The sequence below is a fragment of the Saccopteryx leptura genome, chromosome 1 (genome assembly GCF_036850995.1).
Source record: "Saccopteryx leptura isolate mSacLep1 chromosome 1, mSacLep1_pri_phased_curated, whole genome shotgun sequence".
Taxonomy (NCBI): Eukaryota; Metazoa; Chordata; class Mammalia; order Chiroptera; family Emballonuridae; genus Saccopteryx; species Saccopteryx leptura.
In genome coordinates this window covers 1,272,004-1,290,189 of record NC_089503.1, presented here as the reverse complement: position 1 = coordinate 1,290,189, position 18,186 = coordinate 1,272,004, and the positions used below count along the sequence as shown (strand labels likewise).

At 67.0% G+C, this 18,186-nt stretch overlaps 1 protein-coding gene across 2 annotated transcripts in view; it reads right to left on the bottom strand.

Moving 5' to 3' along the window:
- Positions 1-918: 918 nt before the first annotated feature.
- The window catches only part of LOC136398295 (mucin-5B-like), a 78,410-nt gene continuing 61,142 nt past the window's right edge, over positions 919-18,186 (bottom strand). For both annotated transcript variants that reach the window (XM_066372661.1, XM_066372684.1), the window contains exons 24-49: positions 17,432-17,611; positions 16,716-16,955; positions 15,736-15,892; positions 15,294-15,422; positions 14,970-15,114; positions 14,659-14,702; positions 14,368-14,565; positions 9,213-14,192; positions 8,736-9,052; positions 8,273-8,444; positions 7,378-7,634; positions 7,044-7,230; positions 6,517-6,754; positions 6,237-6,415; positions 6,097-6,166; positions 5,762-5,862; positions 5,369-5,400; positions 4,902-5,082; positions 4,433-4,537; positions 4,286-4,323; positions 3,633-3,749; positions 3,209-3,295; positions 2,987-3,109; positions 2,712-2,757; positions 2,413-2,515; positions 919-1,614 (exon numbers count right to left, since the gene is read on the bottom strand). In XM_066372661.1, coding sequence (XP_066228758.1) covers positions 1,416-1,614; positions 2,413-2,515; positions 2,712-2,757; positions 2,987-3,109; positions 3,209-3,295; positions 3,633-3,749; positions 4,286-4,323; positions 4,433-4,537; positions 4,902-5,082; positions 5,369-5,400; positions 5,762-5,862; positions 6,097-6,166; positions 6,237-6,415; positions 6,517-6,754; positions 7,044-7,230; positions 7,378-7,634; positions 8,273-8,444; positions 8,736-9,052; positions 9,213-14,192; positions 14,368-14,565; positions 14,659-14,702; positions 14,970-15,114; positions 15,294-15,422; positions 15,736-15,892; positions 16,716-16,955; positions 17,432-17,611 — 8,625 coding nt within the window. In that variant the 3' untranslated portion in view covers positions 919-1,415. The remainder of the gene's footprint in view (positions 1,615-2,412; positions 2,516-2,711; positions 2,758-2,986; positions 3,110-3,208; positions 3,296-3,632; positions 3,750-4,285; positions 4,324-4,432; positions 4,538-4,901; positions 5,083-5,368; positions 5,401-5,761; positions 5,863-6,096; positions 6,167-6,236; positions 6,416-6,516; positions 6,755-7,043; positions 7,231-7,377; positions 7,635-8,272; positions 8,445-8,735; positions 9,053-9,212; positions 14,193-14,367; positions 14,566-14,658; positions 14,703-14,969; positions 15,115-15,293; positions 15,423-15,735; positions 15,893-16,715; positions 16,956-17,431; positions 17,612-18,186) is intronic.

The window sequence follows — 18,186 nt, the reverse complement described above, 5'->3', positions numbered from 1 at the left end:
CCCCTGCCACTGGCCCAAACGTCCTGCATTGTGAACCAGTTTCCCAGCGATGCCTGTGTCTGAAGTGGCGGTGAGGGTGTGTCCGAGCCCTGGGCTGACCCCCGGTTCCCGCCCGTTCCCCCACAGCTCAGGTGAGGGTGTGTCCGAGCCCTTGGCTGACCCCCGGTTCCCGCCCGTTCCCCCGCAGCTCAGGTGAGGGTGTGTCCGAGCCCTGGGCTGACCCCCGGTTCCCGCCCGTTTCCCCGCAGCTCAGGTGAGGGTGTGTCCGAGCCCTGGGCTGACCCCCGGTTCCCGCCCGTTCCCCCGCAGCTCAGGTGAGGGTGTGTCCGAGCCCTGGGCTGACCCCCGGTTCCCGCCCGTTCCCCCGCAGCTCAGGTGAGGGTGTGTCCGAGCCCTGGGCTGACCCCCGGTTCCCGCCCGTTCCCCCGCAGCTCAGGTGAGGGTGTGTCCGAGCCCTGGGCTGACCCCCGGTTCCCGCCCGTTCCCCCGCAGCTCAGGTGAGGGTGTGTCCGAGCCCTGGGCTGACCCCCGGTTCCCCCCCCCCGTTCCCCCGCAGCTCAGGTGAGGGTGTGTCCGAGCCCTGGGCTGACCCCCGGTTCCCCCCCCCCCGTTCCCCCGCAGCTCAGGTGAGGGTGTGTCCGAGCCCTGGGCTGACCCCGGTTCCCGCCCGTTCCCCCGCAGCTCAGGTGAGGGTGTGTCCGAGCCCTGGGCTGACCCCCGGTTCCTGCCCGTTCCCCCACAGCTTACCCGAGACTGACCCCGTGACCCCGGCTTCCATCCCACCCCCGCCATGTCCCTTCCCACGGGTCCAACGCTAGCGACGGACAGCCTGTGGGGCCCCGGGCAGCCCTGTCCACAGAGGACGGGAGAGCCCAGGAGGACACAGTTGGCGAGAAGAAATTCTAGGACCAGGATGTATACACATGATGCTCAGTGTTTATTTGCAAGGTTGGGGCTGGGTGAACAGAGGGGGGTACCTCAGGGCATGGACCACTCCCTCCCCCATCCCCCCAGCCATTATAGCTTCTGCCTCAGATCCAGACGTGGGCAGGCGGCCAGCCTGCCGGACGCTGCTCCCTGGAGGCCTGGACAGGTGTCAGTGTGCTGTCTGCTGGGGGCATGGCCAGCGGGAACCCATGCTCCGTGGGGCTCTGAGGTGCCGTGGGGTCCACAGGGCCCAGTGAGAGCAGGAGAGCCTTGTCCCTCTGACGCCAGGAAGGGGGGAGTCTGGGCAGAGTTGGTGCTTGTTTTAGATGAGGACTGGCCCTGATGGCAGGGCAGGTGGCCACGATGGGCCGGAGGGGCTCCTGCCTGGTGCACTGACCCTCACTGCCTGTCCACCAGGGTGTGACTTTCACCCAGGGCAGGTAGACGGTAGGCGGGGCAGAACAGCATCAGACAGTGTCCCCGTAGGATTAGGAGATAAAGGTGCTGTCCTCGGGAGCTGCAGGCGAGGGGATGCAGGCCACGTCACATCTGCACTCGTCCACGTGGGTGTAGGTGTGCTGGACGGCCGTCCCATCAGGACACCGCATGGCCACCACCTCCTCGTGGGCCCTGGTCTCCTGGCAGCAGGTGCACTGGCGCTGCATGGCCTGGGCCTCCGCGGAGTACCTGCAACACACAGCCCCTGAGGCGGCCCCCCCACCGCCCCCACGCAGCCCCTGAGGTGGCCCCCCCACCGCCCCCACGCAGCCCTGAGGCGGCCCCCCCACCGCCCCCACGCAGCCCCTGAGGCGGCCCCCCCCACCGCCCCCACGCAGCCCCTGAGGTGGCCCCCCTACTGCCCCCACCAGCCCTGAGGCGGCCCCCCCACCGCCCCCACGCAGCCCCTGAGGCGGCCCCCCCACCGCCCCCACGCAGCCCTGTGCGGGCCTGAGCAGGCGGGCTTCGTGACCTGGCCGGGGACAGCTCTGCTGGCATTCAGGGACACTTGGAGCCCCTACCTTTCTTAGCAGGAACCCTCTCCTCCCTGAGCCAGCCCCTCAAACTGCTGACCCTGCAGACCCGGCACCAGGGTCCTGCCCCGGCCCCTTCCACTGCCTGTGCTGGCTGATCGGCCAGCAGCTCTGCCCTGAGAACCTGGTCTACAGAGGACCCCGAGTCTCTGCACTCCAGTGGACACTGCCTCAGGCCCCTGGGCTCAGGTCTGGAGCGGCAGCACCCATCTCTGTGCCCCAGCTGGTCGAGGCCTGGCTCTGAGGGTCAGAGGAAGCCCTGGGCATTCTGCAGGGGGACGTGGAGAGAGGGGTGCGCCTCTGCGGCCACCCTTGTCTCCTTCTTGGACCCCGCTGACCCAGCACCGGGGTCAGGCCAAGGACAGGGCCAGTGCATGATCTGTGTGGCCTGGGCATGGCCTTCCGCTGGCCTGCAGGAGGCCCCCAGTGGGAAGGGAAGTGCAGGGCCACTCACTTGGACACTCCTGGGCAGGAGCCCTCACAGAAGGTCATGTTGACAGAGGCCTCGCAGCCTCTGTGCCGCAGGACCGTCCGGTTGACACGGACCTGGCAGGAGTCTGGACAGAGGGAAGGAGGTGGAGGTGGGGAGCCCGTGGCCCCCAAGGGGGCCTCTCCCTCCCACGTTCCCTCCGGAGCTGGCCGCTGGGGGATGGAGAGAGGGGGGGCTCTAGGGCCCAGGCAGGACCCGATGCGCAGAGGCTGGAAGGGGCCCCCCACACACATGAACAGGGCGGGAAGGCGGCCTCGACTTACCCACTTCCTCGCAGGTGTAGCAGCAGCCGGTCTTTCTGAGGATACCCTGCAGGGGAGAGTGGGTGGGCTGGGGGCCGGGCGAGGGCTGGCGGTGGGGGCGGGGGCGTGGCCTCCGGGGCGGGGCGGGGTTGTGTTTTTCCTGGGTGGGAAGGGGCGTGTCCCCCCAGAGGGCATGGTTTGAAGGACTAAAAGGGGCTTTGTGGGCGGGGCATGGGCGGGGCCTACTGGGCAAGGCAGCAAGGCCGCCAGGCTGGCCAGATCCCCTGGGCACACACCCTGCACGTGGACACGTCTGGGCAGGGCGCAGGCCTCAGGCTTAGCACGTGGACCCCGTTCTCAGCCTGGCAGTGGTACTCCGTGCAGTTGTCCACGCGGCTGCTGACCCAGGTCTCGTTGGGCTGAAATGCACGGAGGAGAGTGGTGGCCGGCATGGGGGTCATCTCGTGGGCCCAGACAGGCTGCAGGGGGCGTCTCCTGGGTGGAGGGCCCCCACTTACCTGGATGAGCTGGCCCTCGGGCGTGAGGCAGGCTGTCTGCACACACTCCCCACAGCACATCCCGGCCGCCGTGGAGTACTCGGAACCCTGGGGGTCAAAGAGGGGTCACATCTGCACCCCAGCCCGTCTTCAGCCCCCCTACCCCAAGGGCCTCGCAGCCCCCACACTCTGAAACCCCGTCCCTGCCCACAGCTGGGCTGAGAGGGAAGTCTGCCCAGGCCCGGTCCTGTTGGTCAAGGGGATGCCCCATTGCCCTGCTTGAGCCTCACCCCTGCCCCTCCCCAGCACCATCTGCCCGCGTTGTAACCTCGCTTTGGGAAAACAGAAAACAAGACCCCAGCAAAGGCCGAGCTAGAGGATCCGAGGTCTGGGTTCCAGTGACTTGAAGATGCCACCAGGTGGGCACCCACGTGGACAGACTGACCTGGGGACAGGTGGTGTTGCAGGGCTGTTCCTCACAGTGCACCGTGGGGGCCTGGCCGTCCAGAGCCAGGCAGGTGCATCTGCGGCAGGGAGTGACTGCTGGGAAGGTTGCGCCAACCTGCAGTGGACAGGAGGGTGGGGTGGGGGTGGAGGAGGGACGCTGAGGCCACCACTGGGTGAGGACCGGGGACAGGACCCCTGCCTGTGGCTGCGAGGAGGTGAGTCCCACAAAGGGCGGGTCCTTTCTCCTCCAGAAGGGCATATGGATGTGCCCCCTGGCTGGGAACAGACCAGGAGAGAAGCAGGACCCTGAGTGGGCAGGGCCCCCGAATGGACAGGGTCCCGGGTGAGCAAGAGGGACCCAGGAGGGTGGATTCTGGCCCAGATCTCCCCGGGAGGGGGCTGCTGGACACCACGAGGCCAAACCCTCAGGGCAGCAGGTGTGGGTGGACCCACAGCCCTGCCAGGCTCTTGAGAGAGGGTGCTGCTCCCATCCCCCTGCCCCCACCCAGTCCTAACCCTCGGTTTATCTGCTTTCCTGGCAGGAGGGGGCAGACAGGGCGAGGCGTCCGAGATGAGGAGTGGGGTCCCACAGTGGATGTGCAGAGCCCGGGCTCCCCCACGCCCCCTGTCACCAGGACACTGAGCTCTCACCCCGTAGACGGTGTCGTTGTAAGTGCACAGCCTAGGCCCTGGAAGGAGAGGGTGAGTGAGGGCCTGCCCGGGCGGCGGGAGGGGCCGCTCAGATGCCCCACTTGCCCCAGTGCCGCCCCGGAGAAGCCCCGGCCCCACCCCACTCACGGCAGTCGAAGGTGGGGCAGCAGTCACCCTCCTTCTGGGTGCGGACCAGCTCCTCTGCCGGCCCACACTCCGGGGGGCTCTGGAGGCAGGCGGTCGTGTTGCAGACTGCGGGAGGGGCGGGGTGCTGTTGGGGTGGCCCCCGCGCTCCCCCACGCTCATTCCCAGTGTAACAGGGTTTCCGCAGGGGCTGCTCCCTCTTTCTGGCCCTTCTGGGTTCCCTCCAGGTCTCCTCACTGTCACCTCCCTGACCCTCCCCAAGTCACTGGGCAGACTGGACGTCACCAGACTCATTTTTAGGTGGAAACGCAGCTCCCAGAGGGCCTCCCCACCGCAGTGGTCCAGCATTGGTCAAACCAGGACACTGTGGCCCTCCTCTGCCCCGGAGGCCCTGCTAGCTGGGTGGTCTCTGCCTCCCACCCTCCTCTGCTGGCCCCGCACTCCGCCTGGCCGGCCAGGGAGCAGGGCTCACCACACAGCGTCTCCTCACAGCACGGGCTGTCGGCCAGGGGCCTGGTCACTGGCACGAAGCCGGCCCGGCCACACTCCACGGGCCGGACCTGGGCCTCGCACTGCACTGGGACGCACTGCACGGACAGGGAGCCCTCGTCGCACACGCAGGCCTGGCAGTTGCTGACCCACCGCTCTCCAGGCTGGAACAGACCAGGTCAGGGTCCTCGAGGGCCCTGGATGGTGCCCCAGCCTCCTGGGCCGCACCCGGCAGCGGGTCAGGCCCCAGCCCTCAGACGGTGCCCCAGCCCTTGGCCGCCCCCTCCAGCCACCACCTCTGGAGCAGCCCTTGGGACAGGGGTGCATAGCACACCTGGGCGCCCCACACCAGCCCCCCACAGGCTGCCCAGGCAGAGCCAGCCGCCCCGAGATGAGGGCCCTCCCCTCCTGCTTGAGCGAGGTGGGCCCAGCCGGGGAAGAACCACTCACGGATTTCGGAAACCCATCTGGTCCCACACAAGCTGGGAAAAAAAGAAAAAGGGGTCATCGGAGGTCCTGGGGTTCACAGCCCAGCGGCAGAGAACACAGACCACAGGACATGTCCTGTCAGGCCTGGCCACTCCCCCAGCCAAGACCTCCGTCTTCCCACTGGGACCCGAAGCCCCTGGAGATCTCAAGGGCAGTGACAGGGACGGCAGCTCGGCCGGGCTCCAGGATACACTCCTGCTGCCAGAACAGGCCGGAGCTGGGCCAGGACTGCGGGTGGCCTGACTCTGAGGCTGGTCAGGCCCGGGACAGGAATCCCCCACCACCACCACCATCTGTCCCCTGCTGCCCACTCCGCAGGGCTTGGTCAGGGGCCCAGGCCATGGTGGTGCTTACCGCACTTGGGCACACAGACGTCCGTGTATGAGTTGAAGAGGGTGTGGCCGTCGGGACAGAAGCAGCCCTCCGCCAGCCCCTCGTCCTCCGGGCTCGGATCCCTGTAAGACAAGAAGGGCTGTCCTGGGACCCTGTCCGTTGGGAGACAGGAGGGCCGTGGTCATGGATGGAGGGCTGGGGTTAGTGGGCTGTCTTGGACAGCCTAGGTCAAGATTGGAGGTCTGGGTGGGGGAAGGGCACCCAGAGACCCCGGCCCCTCCTGTGGTCCCATCCCGGCTGCTCCCCAACCCTCCGGACACGGCTCCCACGGCTCCTGTCGTCCAGCTGGTGCTCACCTGGACTCACAGGACACGGGCTGCACGGGCCCACACGGCTTGTACACCTTTCCAGGTGGGCAGGTGACGTCTGGGGACACAGAAACGGGTGTCAGGCGTGCCGAGGAGGCCAGGGCCCCCGGGGGCCACCCCCGACTCACCGCACAGCCCGCCGGTGGCGTTGCGCCAGGCGCTGCACACGCCCCGGGCCCGGCAGAGCGCGGCATAGGCCTCCAGACTCCGGCAGGCCGCCCCGGGGCGCTCAGCCCGGCAGGCGTCACTGGCGCAGGTGTTGAAGAACGGGCCGGGCGGGATGAGGCCGTGACACCCGGCGAAGAGGCTGTGTGGGCAGGAGCGGTCAGAGGTTGGAGCCGGGCGTGGGGTCTTGGGCCTGGACGGGGGTCGCTGCCCAGGAAGGCCTGCCTCCCGGGAGGGACTCACGGGCTCAGCAGCAGCTCACAGAGGGGCGCCGGGGGGCAGGGGGCAGAGGAGGGCGTGGCAGGCGGCAGCGACGGGGTGCTGGTGGGCTCGGGCGGGCCCGTGGGCGGCAGGCAGCTCTCTGTGCTGTTCTCTGTGCTGTTCTCGGGGACCAGCCAGAAGCTGGCCATGTCCTTGCAGGTGGCGGCCACGGTGCCGTCCGGCCGACGACAGTCGTCCGTTGTGCTGTTGGTGCAGGTGCCTGGGGAGTGTGGGAGCGGCGGGGTCACCATGGAGCCAGCTGGACACTCAGCCCCCCTGCTGTCCAGCCTTTCACCCCCCCCTCCACTTCCATGTGGTTACTTGGTTATGAAACATCGATTACTGAGGCCAAGAAGCAGCTCTGGCCTGGGACAGGCGGCAGGGGGACCCAGGTGCACCTGGGGTGGAGGGTGGGGGGTGGCAGGCGGCCGCACTGGGGGCCCCGGGCAGCATGTGGTGGGGCGAGCAGGGGTGTGACCCACGGAAGGCCCCGTCGGGTCCCCACTCACCGCACAGGCCCTCGGTGTTGTGGCTGAAGTGCCCGTAGGACAGCTGGACCTGGAAGACGCGCCCGTCCGAGGTGACGTGGGCGCCGACGGCTGGGATGTCCAGGTGCATCACGTGGTCTGGGGTCACCGACACGCTCACGCCGTTCTTGCTGAAGCCCCTGCTCACCCGCACGTGGTCAAACAGCACCTGGGGACACGTGGGGGGGACCGTCGTGGGCGTCGTGGCCTCTCCCGCGCAGCCCACCCCAGAGCGCCGACACTCCCCCGGGGGCTGGGGGCCGGGGGCCGGGGTTCCCTCCGCGGCGCCCGGGCACCGCCCTCTGCCCGCGCTCACCAGGCTCTCCTCCTGCCCGGGGGCGGCAGTGGTGGTGGTGAGGACGACCTCCGTGGACTTGTAGAGCACGCGGAGGGCGCGGGGGCAGCGGGTGGGGGCTGCAGCTGCCTGGCAGTAGGAGCCGTGCAGGTGGATGGTGAGGTTCCCGTGACGGGGGGAGATCTCCCTCACGAGCACGTGCGTGCAGCTGTCCTGGAAGGAGTAGCTGGTGCCATCGAAGGTGACGTAATTGGAGCCCCCCCAGCTGCTGCAGGAGCCTGTGGACAGAGATGGTCCCCTCACACCCATGCCACCCAACACGGCCACCTCAGGGAGTCACTCAAGCCCCCGGGCCTCAGTTTGTTGCCTCATTTATAAAACAGGTGAGTGAACTGGTTGGTGGACATGTCCACTAAGAGCCTCCGCATGGGGCCTCACTTGGGAAACTGGGTTCGTAGCTGTCATGAAGGATCTCGAGATGAGATCCTCCTGAATTACCCACCAGGTGGACGCTAAACCCAGTGATGCATGTCCTTGTGGGAGGCGGGGGGCAGGGGGAAGAGATAGGGGACACGGCCAGAGCCCAGGAGAGTCTGGGTGAAACAGGAAGGACCGTCCCCTGGAGCTTTGAGGAGGAACAGCCCTGCGACACCTTCCTCTTGGACTCTGGCTTCCGTGACGGGAGCCTTGTTCCTACTATTGTGGAGCAGGAACTAGGTTGTGGTCCTTCCTGGGAGCAGCTCCACAGAGGGTCCCTTAGGGCCCCGGGAAGCCTGCCCTGTGAACCCCCGTTTTGCCCCTACCGGCCTGGGTCTCAGAAGCTCCAGGTCCCTCCCAACGTGGGAGGAGGCCCAGCACGCCTTCAGCACGGACGTGGCCCCCACACGCCCTGCCCGGGCCCCTGGCCACCTCTCACATTCACACTCGTAGTGGTACTGGCAGGGGTCCAGCAGGCTCTGCACTCTGACCGGCAGGCGGCCGTTCACACAGGTGACCTTCTCCACCGGCTTCGGCTCCAGTAAGACGATGCGGTTGTCACCCTCACAGCGGGCCACCTTGCAGTCCTCCAGTGTCCAGGACTCGTTCACCTGGCAGGCAGCGGGCACAGCACTCAAGGCGGGCTCCAGAGACCCAGGCCCGCCCGCTGCCTCAGCGCTGCCCTGGTGTCACACGGCCCAGGAAAGGGCTGTCCGAGAGTCCAGCCAGGCCCCGGGGGGGCCGACCCAGGCCCAGACCCTGTGCCTCCCTCCTGCCAGAGTGACCCAGGGAGGTGTCATCGAGAGGCTGGGGTCAGCCCCAACTGGAGCCAGCAGCAGCCCCTGACCCCCTGACCCGGCGCACGTGACAAGGACGGGAACTTTAGGGAGAAGGGCGTGCACCTGTCGGGGAGGGTCGATGAGACTGCAGCCGCGAGGCGGGGCTGTCCTGGGCTCCGAGGTCGTGGGCTCTGAGGTCCTGGGCTCCAAGGTCGTGGGCTCCGAGGTCGTGGGCTCTGAGGTCCTGGGCTCCAAGGTCGTGGGCTCTGAGGTTGTGGGCTCTGGGGTTGGGGGCAGTGGGGTCGGGGGTGGCGAGGTTGGTGACACTAGGGGTGAGGCGCTGGGGCAGGCCCCCTCGTAGCGGGTGAGCTCACAATCCTGGTTGCAGATGGCATAGAAGTGACAGCCAGCTTTGTCAGTCTTGTCGTAGACAATGTCCCCTACGGGGGAGAAAAATCACACAGACAAGACCCCCTGGTCAGCAGAGGAGAGGAAGACAGAGGGGCCTGTGGCAGGACGGGACACGGGGCCACACACAGCCCCAAGGAAGGGAGTGTCATCGGTGGACTGTGTGAGGGGGAGACAGGCTCCTCCACTAACCTGGTGAGAAGAGCCGTCCGTACACCTGGCACAGGCAAGGTGTGGTAGAGACGGGTAAGCTGGGAGAGGCGGTGGGCACGAGGGTGGTGATGACGGAGGAGAAGGGGGTGGTTTCTGGAGACGTGGAGGGGGCGCAGCGGCGGTCGCAGCAGAGCAGACGCACGTGGTAGTTGTGGCAGTACGGCGCGGGCCCAGGCTGGTCCTGGTTCCGGCACACCAGCCCAACGTTCGCATCGCACTGGACCACCTGCCCCACGTCCTCCAAGCTCACAGCCGGTGCCTTTTCCGAGCGGCACTCGATGTCCTGAGGCTGCTCACAGAAGACGTAACCGGCCGCGCGGAGCACTGACAGGGTCTCAAAGTCCCCACCGGAGGGGCCTGGCGTGGGGTAGTCTTCGTCAAACCAGTCTGTCCACGTGCACCGTGGCACGCAGGCCCCAGAGGTCGTGGAGGTCAGGGTGGGCACAACGGAGCTGGGCGTCAGGGTGCTGGAGGGCAGAGGGGTCTCGAAGGTGGAGCTGGTGGACAGGGTCCCCAGGGTGGTCTGGGTGGGGGAAGTGGCCAGGGGTGTGGTGTGGGGTGCCCTGGGCGACACGGAGGAACTGGAGACAGTGACCCTCTCGGTGGTCCCAGTAGAGGAGGAAGATCTCTTAGTGGTGGGGATGGCAACCGCCTGGGTGGTCCCAGGGAACGAGGAGTGTGGTTGGGTGGTGGCCGTGGTCCAGCGTTCTATAGTCCCTGGTGACGGCCGGCCCGTGCTGGTGCCAGTGCCGGTGCTGGTGGGTGGGGTCCCTGGTGTGGCTGGGGTGCTGGCGCAGTGGCTGTAGTCGTCACAGCAGAACACACGGATGTGGTAGTTGAGGCACATCTTGAACCGGCCACTCTGGTCCCGGTTGCGACACACCAGGCCCTCCTCCAGCCGGCACAGCACCACCTGGCCCAGCTCCTGCAGCGGGACGTCGGGCTGGCTCTCGGCTCGGCACTCCAGGCCCACCGGCCGCTCACAGATGGACCCGCCGGCCGCCCGGATGTTGGCGTACGTCTCAAAGTCCCCACCGGAGGCCCCAGGCGTGGGGTAGCTCTGGTCCAGCCAGTCCGTCCAGGCACAGCGAGGCTCACAGCGAGTGGACCTGGCTGTTGAGGACACGAGGCCGGAGGTCGGGATGATCGAGGAGGGCCCAGTAAGCGTGGTTGCCCCAGTGGTGGGCATGGCTGGGGTGAGGGTGCCCTCTGTAGACGAGGTGGAGGTCACCGTGGTGCCGGGAGAGACGATGCAGTCACAACAGAGCAGGCGGACATGGTAGTTGTGACACATCTTGAACTGACCGCCCTGGTCCCGGTTCCGGCACACCAGCCCAACGTTCACATCGCACTGGACCACCTGCCCCACGTCCTCCAAGCTCACATCCGGTGCCTTTTCTGAGCGGCACTCGATGTCCTGAGGCTGCTCACAGGAGACGTGACCGGCCGCGCGGAGCACTGACAAGGTCTCAAAGTCCCCACCGGAGGGGCCTGGCGTGGGGTAGTCTTCGTCAAACCAGTCTGTCCACGTGCACCGTGGCACGCAGGCCCCAGAGGTCGTGGAGGTCAGGGTGGGCACAACGGAGCTGGGCGTCAGGGTGCTGGAGGGCGGAGGGGTCCCGAAGGTGGAGCTGGTGGACAGGGTCCCCAGGGTGGTCTGGGTGGGGGAAATGGCCAGGGGTGTGGTATAGGGTGCCCTGGGCGACACGGAGGAACTGGAGACAGTGACCCTCTCGGTGGTCCCAGTAGAGGAGGAAGCTCTCTTAGTGGTGGGGATGGCAACCGCCTGGGTGGTCCCAGGGGACGAGGAGTATGGCTGGGTGGTGGCCGTGGTCCAGTGTTCTCCGGTCCCCGGTGACGGCCGGCCCGTGCCGGTGCTGGTGCTGGTGCCGGTGCCGGTGCTGGTACTAGTGCTGGCGGGTGGGGTCCCTGGTGTGGCCGGGGTGCTGGCGCAGTGGCTGTAGTCGTCACAGCAGAACACACGGATGTGGTAGTTGAGGCACATCTTGAACCGGCCACTCTGGTCCCGGTTGCGACACACCAAGCCCTCCTCCAGCCGGCACAGCACCACCTGGCCCAGCTCCTGCAGCGGGACGTCGGGCCGGCTCTCGGCTCGGCACTCCAGGCCCACCGGCCGCTCGCAGATGGACCCGCCGGCCGCCCGGATGTTGGCGTATGTCTCAAAGTCCCCACCGGAGGCCCCAGGCGTGGGGTAGCTCTGGTCCAGCCAGCCCGTCCAGGCACAGCGAGGCTCACAGCGAGTGGACCTGGCTGTCGAGGACACGAGGCTGGAGGTCGGGACAGCCGAGGTTTGAGTCTTACCCGAGGACTGCGTAGCTGTGGAAGTGGCTGGAGTGGTGACCAGCAGAGAGCTGGTGGTCTCAGGAACGGGGGTGGAAGGGGAGGCCCTGGTGCCGGCCGCTGTACTGCTGTGTCCCGGCACGGTCTCCCTGGGACTGGTGGTGGCCCTGGAGGTCGAGGAGGGCCCAGTAAGCGTGGTGGCTCTAGTGGTGGGCATCGCTGGGGTGAGGGTGCCCTCTGTGGACGAGGCGGGGGTCACCGTGGTGCTGGGCCAGTAGGCACAGTCACAGCAGCGCACGCGAATGTGGTAGTTGTAGCAGACTCCGCCCTTCCGCTGCCGGTTGTTCCTGCAGATGAGCCCGTAGTCCACGGAGCAGTGGACCACCTGGCCCAGCTTCTCCACGGGCACGCCTGGGAAGAGGACGGCCTCGCACTCAATGGCGTCTGGCTGCGCACACAGCTGGCCGCCGGCCTCCTCGATGTGGTAGTACGTTTCGATGTCGCCCCCGTAGCGCCCAGGAAGGGGCTGGTCACTGTCCAGCCAGTTGGTCCAGTGGCAGGAGGGCTGGCACCTGGAGGTTGCTAGGGTGTGAGTTGTCCTGGAGGTGGTGGGACTAGGGGTCACTGGGGAGGTCGGCCCCAAGCTGGGTCCTGGGGATGTCACAGTGGCGGTGGCCCGGGTGCCGGCGCAGTGGCTGTAGTCGTCACAGCAGAACACACGGATGTGGTAGTTGAGGCACATCTTGAACCGGCCACTCTGGTCCCTGTTGCGACACACCAGGCCCTCCTCCAGCCGGCACAGCACCACCTGGCCCAGCTCCTGCAGCGGGACGTCGGGCCGGCTCTCGGCTCGGCACTCCAGGTCCACCGGCCGCTCGCAGACCGGCCCGCCGGCCGCCCGGATGTTGGTGTACGTCTCAAAGTCCCCACCATTGGCGCCTGGTGAGGGATAGTCCACATCGAACCAGTCTGTCCACGTGCACCGTGGCGTGCAGACCTCAGGGGTCACGGAGGTTGGAGTGGGCACAACGGAGCTGGGCTTCAGGGTGCTGGCCCCAGAGCTGGGACTGATGGACCGGCCCCCAGAGGTGGTTTGTATAGGGGAGGTCCCCCGGGGTGTCATGTGGGGAGCACTAGACGGGGCCGGCTTGGAGGTTGTGCGCGCAGTCCGGAAGGAGGCGGGAGCCGTCTGGGTGGACGGCGGCAGCAGTGTTGTGGACGTGAGGCAGTGGCGGGGGCGGTCACAGCAGAGCACGCGGACATTGTAGTTGAAGCACATGTTGAATGGCCCCTTCTGGTCCTGGTTCCTGCAGACCAGCCCGGCCCGCAGACTGCAGCTGACCACCTGCCCGATCTGGTCGAGGCTGACCTCGGGGTAGCTCTCCGCCCGACAGTCGATCTTCTGCGGCTCCTGGCACATCTTGCCGCCGGCAGCCCTGATGTTGTCGTAGGTCTCCATGTCTCCACCCATGACCCCCGAGGTGGGGAAGTCCACGTCAAACCATTCTGTCCACTCGCACCTGCGCTCACAGCCGGTCACAGCCTGGCTGTTGGTGGCCTCGGTGGTTGTCATCGTCACCTGCGCCGTCCTGGCGTGTGACGGGGATGGTGGGTGTGTGGAGACCGTGCCGGAAGTGCTCACGGGGGCTCCTGTCCTTGGGCGAGCAGTGCTGGTTTGCTCTGTCTCTGGCCCCGGGGTGGGCTCCCGAGAGGTGGCCCCCGTGGTCCCCTGCAGGGCTGTGGACTCTGTGGAGCCCGGAGGCGAAGGGGGGCTCCTTGTGGCCGACGTCACGAGTGTGCCCGTGGAGCTGAGGTGGGTGGACACCACCGGTCCCGTCGAGGGGAGAGGTGTTGTTGTGGCGTTCCCCAGGGGCCCCGTCTCTGTGGCCAGTGGTGTCACGGGGGTGGCGGTGGACTGCCCCCCACAGTGGCTGCGGCTGCAGCACAGCAGGCGGATCTGGTAGTTGTAGCACATCTTGAAGAGGCCCACCTGCTCGTCGTTCCTGCAGACCAGGCCGAAGCTGGGGTTGCAGTGCACCCGCTGGCCCAGCTCCTCGGGCCGCCTGTCAGGGAAGTTCTCCGCCCGGCACTCTATGTCCTGAGGCCGCTCGCACACGGCGCCCCCTGCGCTCCTGATCTTGTCGTAGGACTCGATGTCCCCCCCAGCCTCCTCGGACTTGGGGTAATCCTGATCAAACCACTCTGTCCACTGACATCGGGGCTGGCAGGTCTCTGCTGTCTGCGAGGTCAAGGCCGGGGTCACCTGGACAGTGGTGGTGGCCGGGGGCCTGGAGGTTGATTTCTGGGGGGCGCTTGTGCTCGGGGTGGTGCTGCAGGGCACGTAGTCACAGCAGAGGACCCGCAGCTCATAGTTGTGGCAGAGTTGGGGGTCCTGCTCTCTGTTGAGGCACGTGAGCCCCCAGGATGCGTTGCAGTCCACCTTCTGGCCCAGCTTCCCCAGGGGTGTGTCAGGAAGCTGCTGTGCCCGGCACTCGATGCCGGCCGGAGCCGAGCAGACCTGGTGACCCCTCTGCCTCAGGTTCTCAAACGTCTCGAAGTCCCCACCTCCCGGGCCGGGCTCTGGACGGCCGCTGTCGTACCAGGCGGACCAACGGCACAGCTGATGCACGCACACAGTGGACAGGGTGGGGACTGGACCTGTACGGGCAGGGGCAAGGGACCCCGTCAGTGCCTCTGAGGCCGGCCATGCCCAGAAGGCAGGGTGGCACACGTCCCCTTGCCCCAGAGTCCCCTGGGCCTCTGTGGGTCCCGGTGCCCCCGTTGGGCGCCTTCCTTCCTCACCCAGACAGCGGCTTCCCCCAGGTCCGCGTACCTGTTGTGGAGGGCGGAACCACAGTGGAGGTGAAGGTGAAGGGCGTAGTGGACGGCGTTCCGGGACAGTCCACGACCCTCCGCGTGATCGTCCCATTGTTTCCGCAGACGGCCAGCAAGCAGCCGCCCAGCCCGTCGGTCGTGTTGTAGATGACGTCCCCGTAGCCATAGGTCCTGCCCTCGTAGGTGCACACGCAGTCTGGGAGAGGGAGACGGTCCGGCCCAGCGCTCAGCGGAGCCCCAGCCCCCAGCCCCCAGCCCCCAGCCCTCTCACCAACTGACCCCTCCTTACCCGCGAGGCTGTGTGCGCACCGGATGCCACCAGGGGCGCAGTGACTGCAGAAGAGGAAGCGCTGAGGACCCGTCCGGGCCTGTCCGCCCCGCCCACCCGCCAGGCCCCGCCCCGTTTCAACGCTTTACAAGCTCTGGCTCCGCCCATCCTTGCCCCACCCTTCCCCTCCCCACTTCTGGCCCTGCCCCCTCCCCAGGCCCCGCCCATTTGAGCTCTGGCCCCGCCCCATCTCCACCTCACCCTCTCACCAGCTCTGGCCCGCCCCCTCACCGCTCTGGCCCCGCCCCATCCTCCAGGCTCCGCCCCCTCACCAGCTCTGGCAGTTCTCCACTGTGGGGACCCTGGTACCAACTTCGTAGTAGTTCCCGTCGTCATCGTAGCAGCCACACTGGGCCACACACTTCATCTGGTCCTCACTGAAAAACGGCTTGCTGGGCGGGCACTTTGGGTAGCACCCTGGGGCAGGCAGAGGCAGAGAGAAGACTCACTTTCTCAGGCCAGGTGATCTGTGCTGCCCTGTCCCAGGGCAGGGAAGGGGGGTGCGGTGTGCTGGTGGCAGGAGCCCACACGGCCCCTAGCACCCGCCCCACCCCTGATACCTGTCCAATGTTCCCCTGGGACAGCCTGCCTCTCACCTTCTTGGCCTGGCAAGTCCATCAGGCAGCGTCCACGGGGGTTCCGGCAGGTTCTCAGGCAGGGGGCCCCGCAGGGCTGGTAGTGCCACTCGCACTCCCCGTGGGGGTTGTAGTAGTCGCAGAACAGGGCTGAACGTGGAGAACAAAGGCTAAGGACGATGCCAGCCCCTTGCCCCACGGATGCCAGTGCAGCGCCGGGCCCACTGAGCCTGCAGTGGAGGGTCTCAGAGGCCTGCCCCTAGCATTCTTTCCATTTCATTTCTCAGGAGTCATCCCGCGGGGCCGACCTGTCTGTCCAGTTTCTGTGGGCACGTCTGTGCACACACCTGCAGCGCACCTTGTGTGTCTGGGTGCATACGCAGTGTCTCAGCCCCGGGAGCCCAGCGCAGCCTGCCTCCTCCCCACACCCGGCCTTCAGCACCACGGACAGAGCCCGACTCACGGCAGACTTGCGGGGAGCGCCAAGGCACACACACGCCCACCTCGCGGCAGGCCTGGGCGTAGGCGGCCACAGCCGTGCAGAAGCACTCGCAGTCGCCCCCCGAGTCGCAGGCGCACGCGTCGTTCACGCAGGCCTCGTAGTACTTGGTGGAGTCCACCTGGGGGCCAAGGGAAGAGTGGCCACTCAGAGAGGAGCCAACCCAACAGGGACAAGGCCGCAGGCCTGCCATCCGAGACGGTCTGCTCGTGCCCTCGTGCCCTTCTCTGACCTCACCCTGCCCCTCGCTTATTGCCGAGGCTCAACCCCTCACTCGCATACAGACCAACCCTCCTCATGACTGTGTGGAGACTCTGTCCCGACAGGTGGGAGGCTGCTGTCTCCTGGGGGCGAGGGATCTGCTCCCCAACCACACTCCTCTCTTCCAGGCAGCAGAGCCCAGGGGACCCTCGTCTGACGGGCAGCACCACCCAAGGCAGGGGTCACATGTTGGGCTCAGAGAACTTTCTGAGCGCCCTGCTTGCCACCGTGCCCATCCGGGATCAGGAAACTGGGGGTGAATGGGCACTGGAGTCCTTGTCACCAGAAAAGACCGTTAGTCTCTGGGGCTGGTCCCCAGTTCTCTGTGCCATGTGGCCTGGCTCTGGGGTTCACAGGTCAGGGAATGTGGGAGGACAGGGCGGGGCAGGGGTGACCCCAGGGCCTGGATGACTGGCAGCCCCGTTTCTGGGGGAGGAGGCAGAGTGGTCAAAGGAAGCAAGTGGTGGGGACGCTCTGTGCTGGGACTGGACACGCAGGAGGCTGCCCAGTGGGAGGTCCAGACCGTGAGCTGTGCTCAGTGGTCAGGGGAAAGACCATCCTCCACCCTCCAAGGACCAGCCCAAGCCAGATTCAGCTCCAGCCAGGAGAGAAGGAGGTAGCCGCACCCCTGCCAGCCCTCAGCTCCTGCTCCCCAAGCCCAGAGCTGCAGCCGGTCAGCCCACCTGAGAACGGCAGGCCTCGAAGGTGGCGCTGTTGATCAGGCTGCACTGCTTCTGGGCCCAGGACTTGCGGTAGGGGTTGGCAGTGCAGGGGTCTCTGGGAGCCGGGGCGTCTGGGCAGGACGGGGAGACTTTCCAGCTGTTGCCAAACTCCAGAGCATCGCCCACCACGGACTGGCTCCGCGTGGTGAAGTCGTTGATGGCGTTGTTGTCAAAGTTCCCGCACAGCCCACAGACCTTCCCCTGCAGACACAGAGAATGGGGGGCATGTGGGCCTAGGGGTACAAGGAGGCAGCCTGGCCTGAGAGGGTTGAGTGGCACCCAGTTTCCTCAGGCAGCGCCCAGTGAACTTGCAGGAGGATGGGGCGCACAGTGGGTCCGATGGGGGACAGGTAGATAGGAAGGCAGGTGAATAGGCAGTCATGTGGGCAGGTGAGGAGGTGGACAGAGCAAGGAGAGAAGTAGGTGGACAGGTGGGCAGGCACCTACTTCCCCGTAAAACCTTTCTCTGCCCAACGGGCATGGAATCGCTGAGCAGAGAGACCAGAAAGAAGAGCTGCTTGCTCTGACACACCCACTGGTCGTCTGGTCTCACACACTCTTTCTTCAGAATTGCAGCCCCCAGCAGGTGACCAGCTGCCAGAGGGTCCCGCAGGGCCAGGTCTGGGAGTTGGGCTCTGTCCTGGCCCGAGGGCCCCCCGCGGCCTGCCGGTCCTCACCTTGTAGTCCTGGTGCAGCCGGATGAACACGCTGGTCTTCCGGTCCCAAGACACGACCAGACCCCTGCGGGTCTCGATGGCCAGGTGGGTGCCCATGTACCGGATCTTATAGGGCAGGGCTCCGCCCGGCCCCCTCTGCACCACCTTGTAGGTGCCGTCGTGGAGGATCAGCTCGTAGCTCTGCGGAGGGACAGGAGGGAGCTGGGGGCCAGAGCCTACCCTGTGGCTGAGGGCGGGGGGCCCGCAGGTGCTCAGGGGCCCAAGGCGCCCGGCTGGCAGGAAGGATGAGCCAGGCTCCTGACACATGTCAGTGAACGCCAGGCGAGAGGCCAGGCAGGCTGTGCTGTGTGGAAAGTCCGGGGCCTCGGGCCGGCAGAGGGGCGGGGGGCCTGGCGGCTCCTGGGGTTCCAGCTGAGGCTCTGCCCCTCCTTCCGGCACGTCACCTCCACATCGCTCCCACTCACCCCCCAGCCCAAGGCTGCCGCCTTCCGCGTGTCCCTCCCCTGCTGCCCTTCAGGGAGACTATCCCCAGCCGGGCGGTTCTGCTCTCTGCCCGGCGAGCTCTGACCCTTCTCTGCTGGGACTGGGCGTCCCTGGTGTGGTGGGCTGAGTGGTGGCCCCCAGAAGATGTGTCCCGTCCTAACCGTCAAACCCTGTGCGTGTGACTGAGTTTGGGGAAGGGGGTTGCAGATATGATGAGGTAAAGGGCCTGGAGAGACCCTGGATTGGGGGTGGGCCTCCGCCCAAGGACAGGT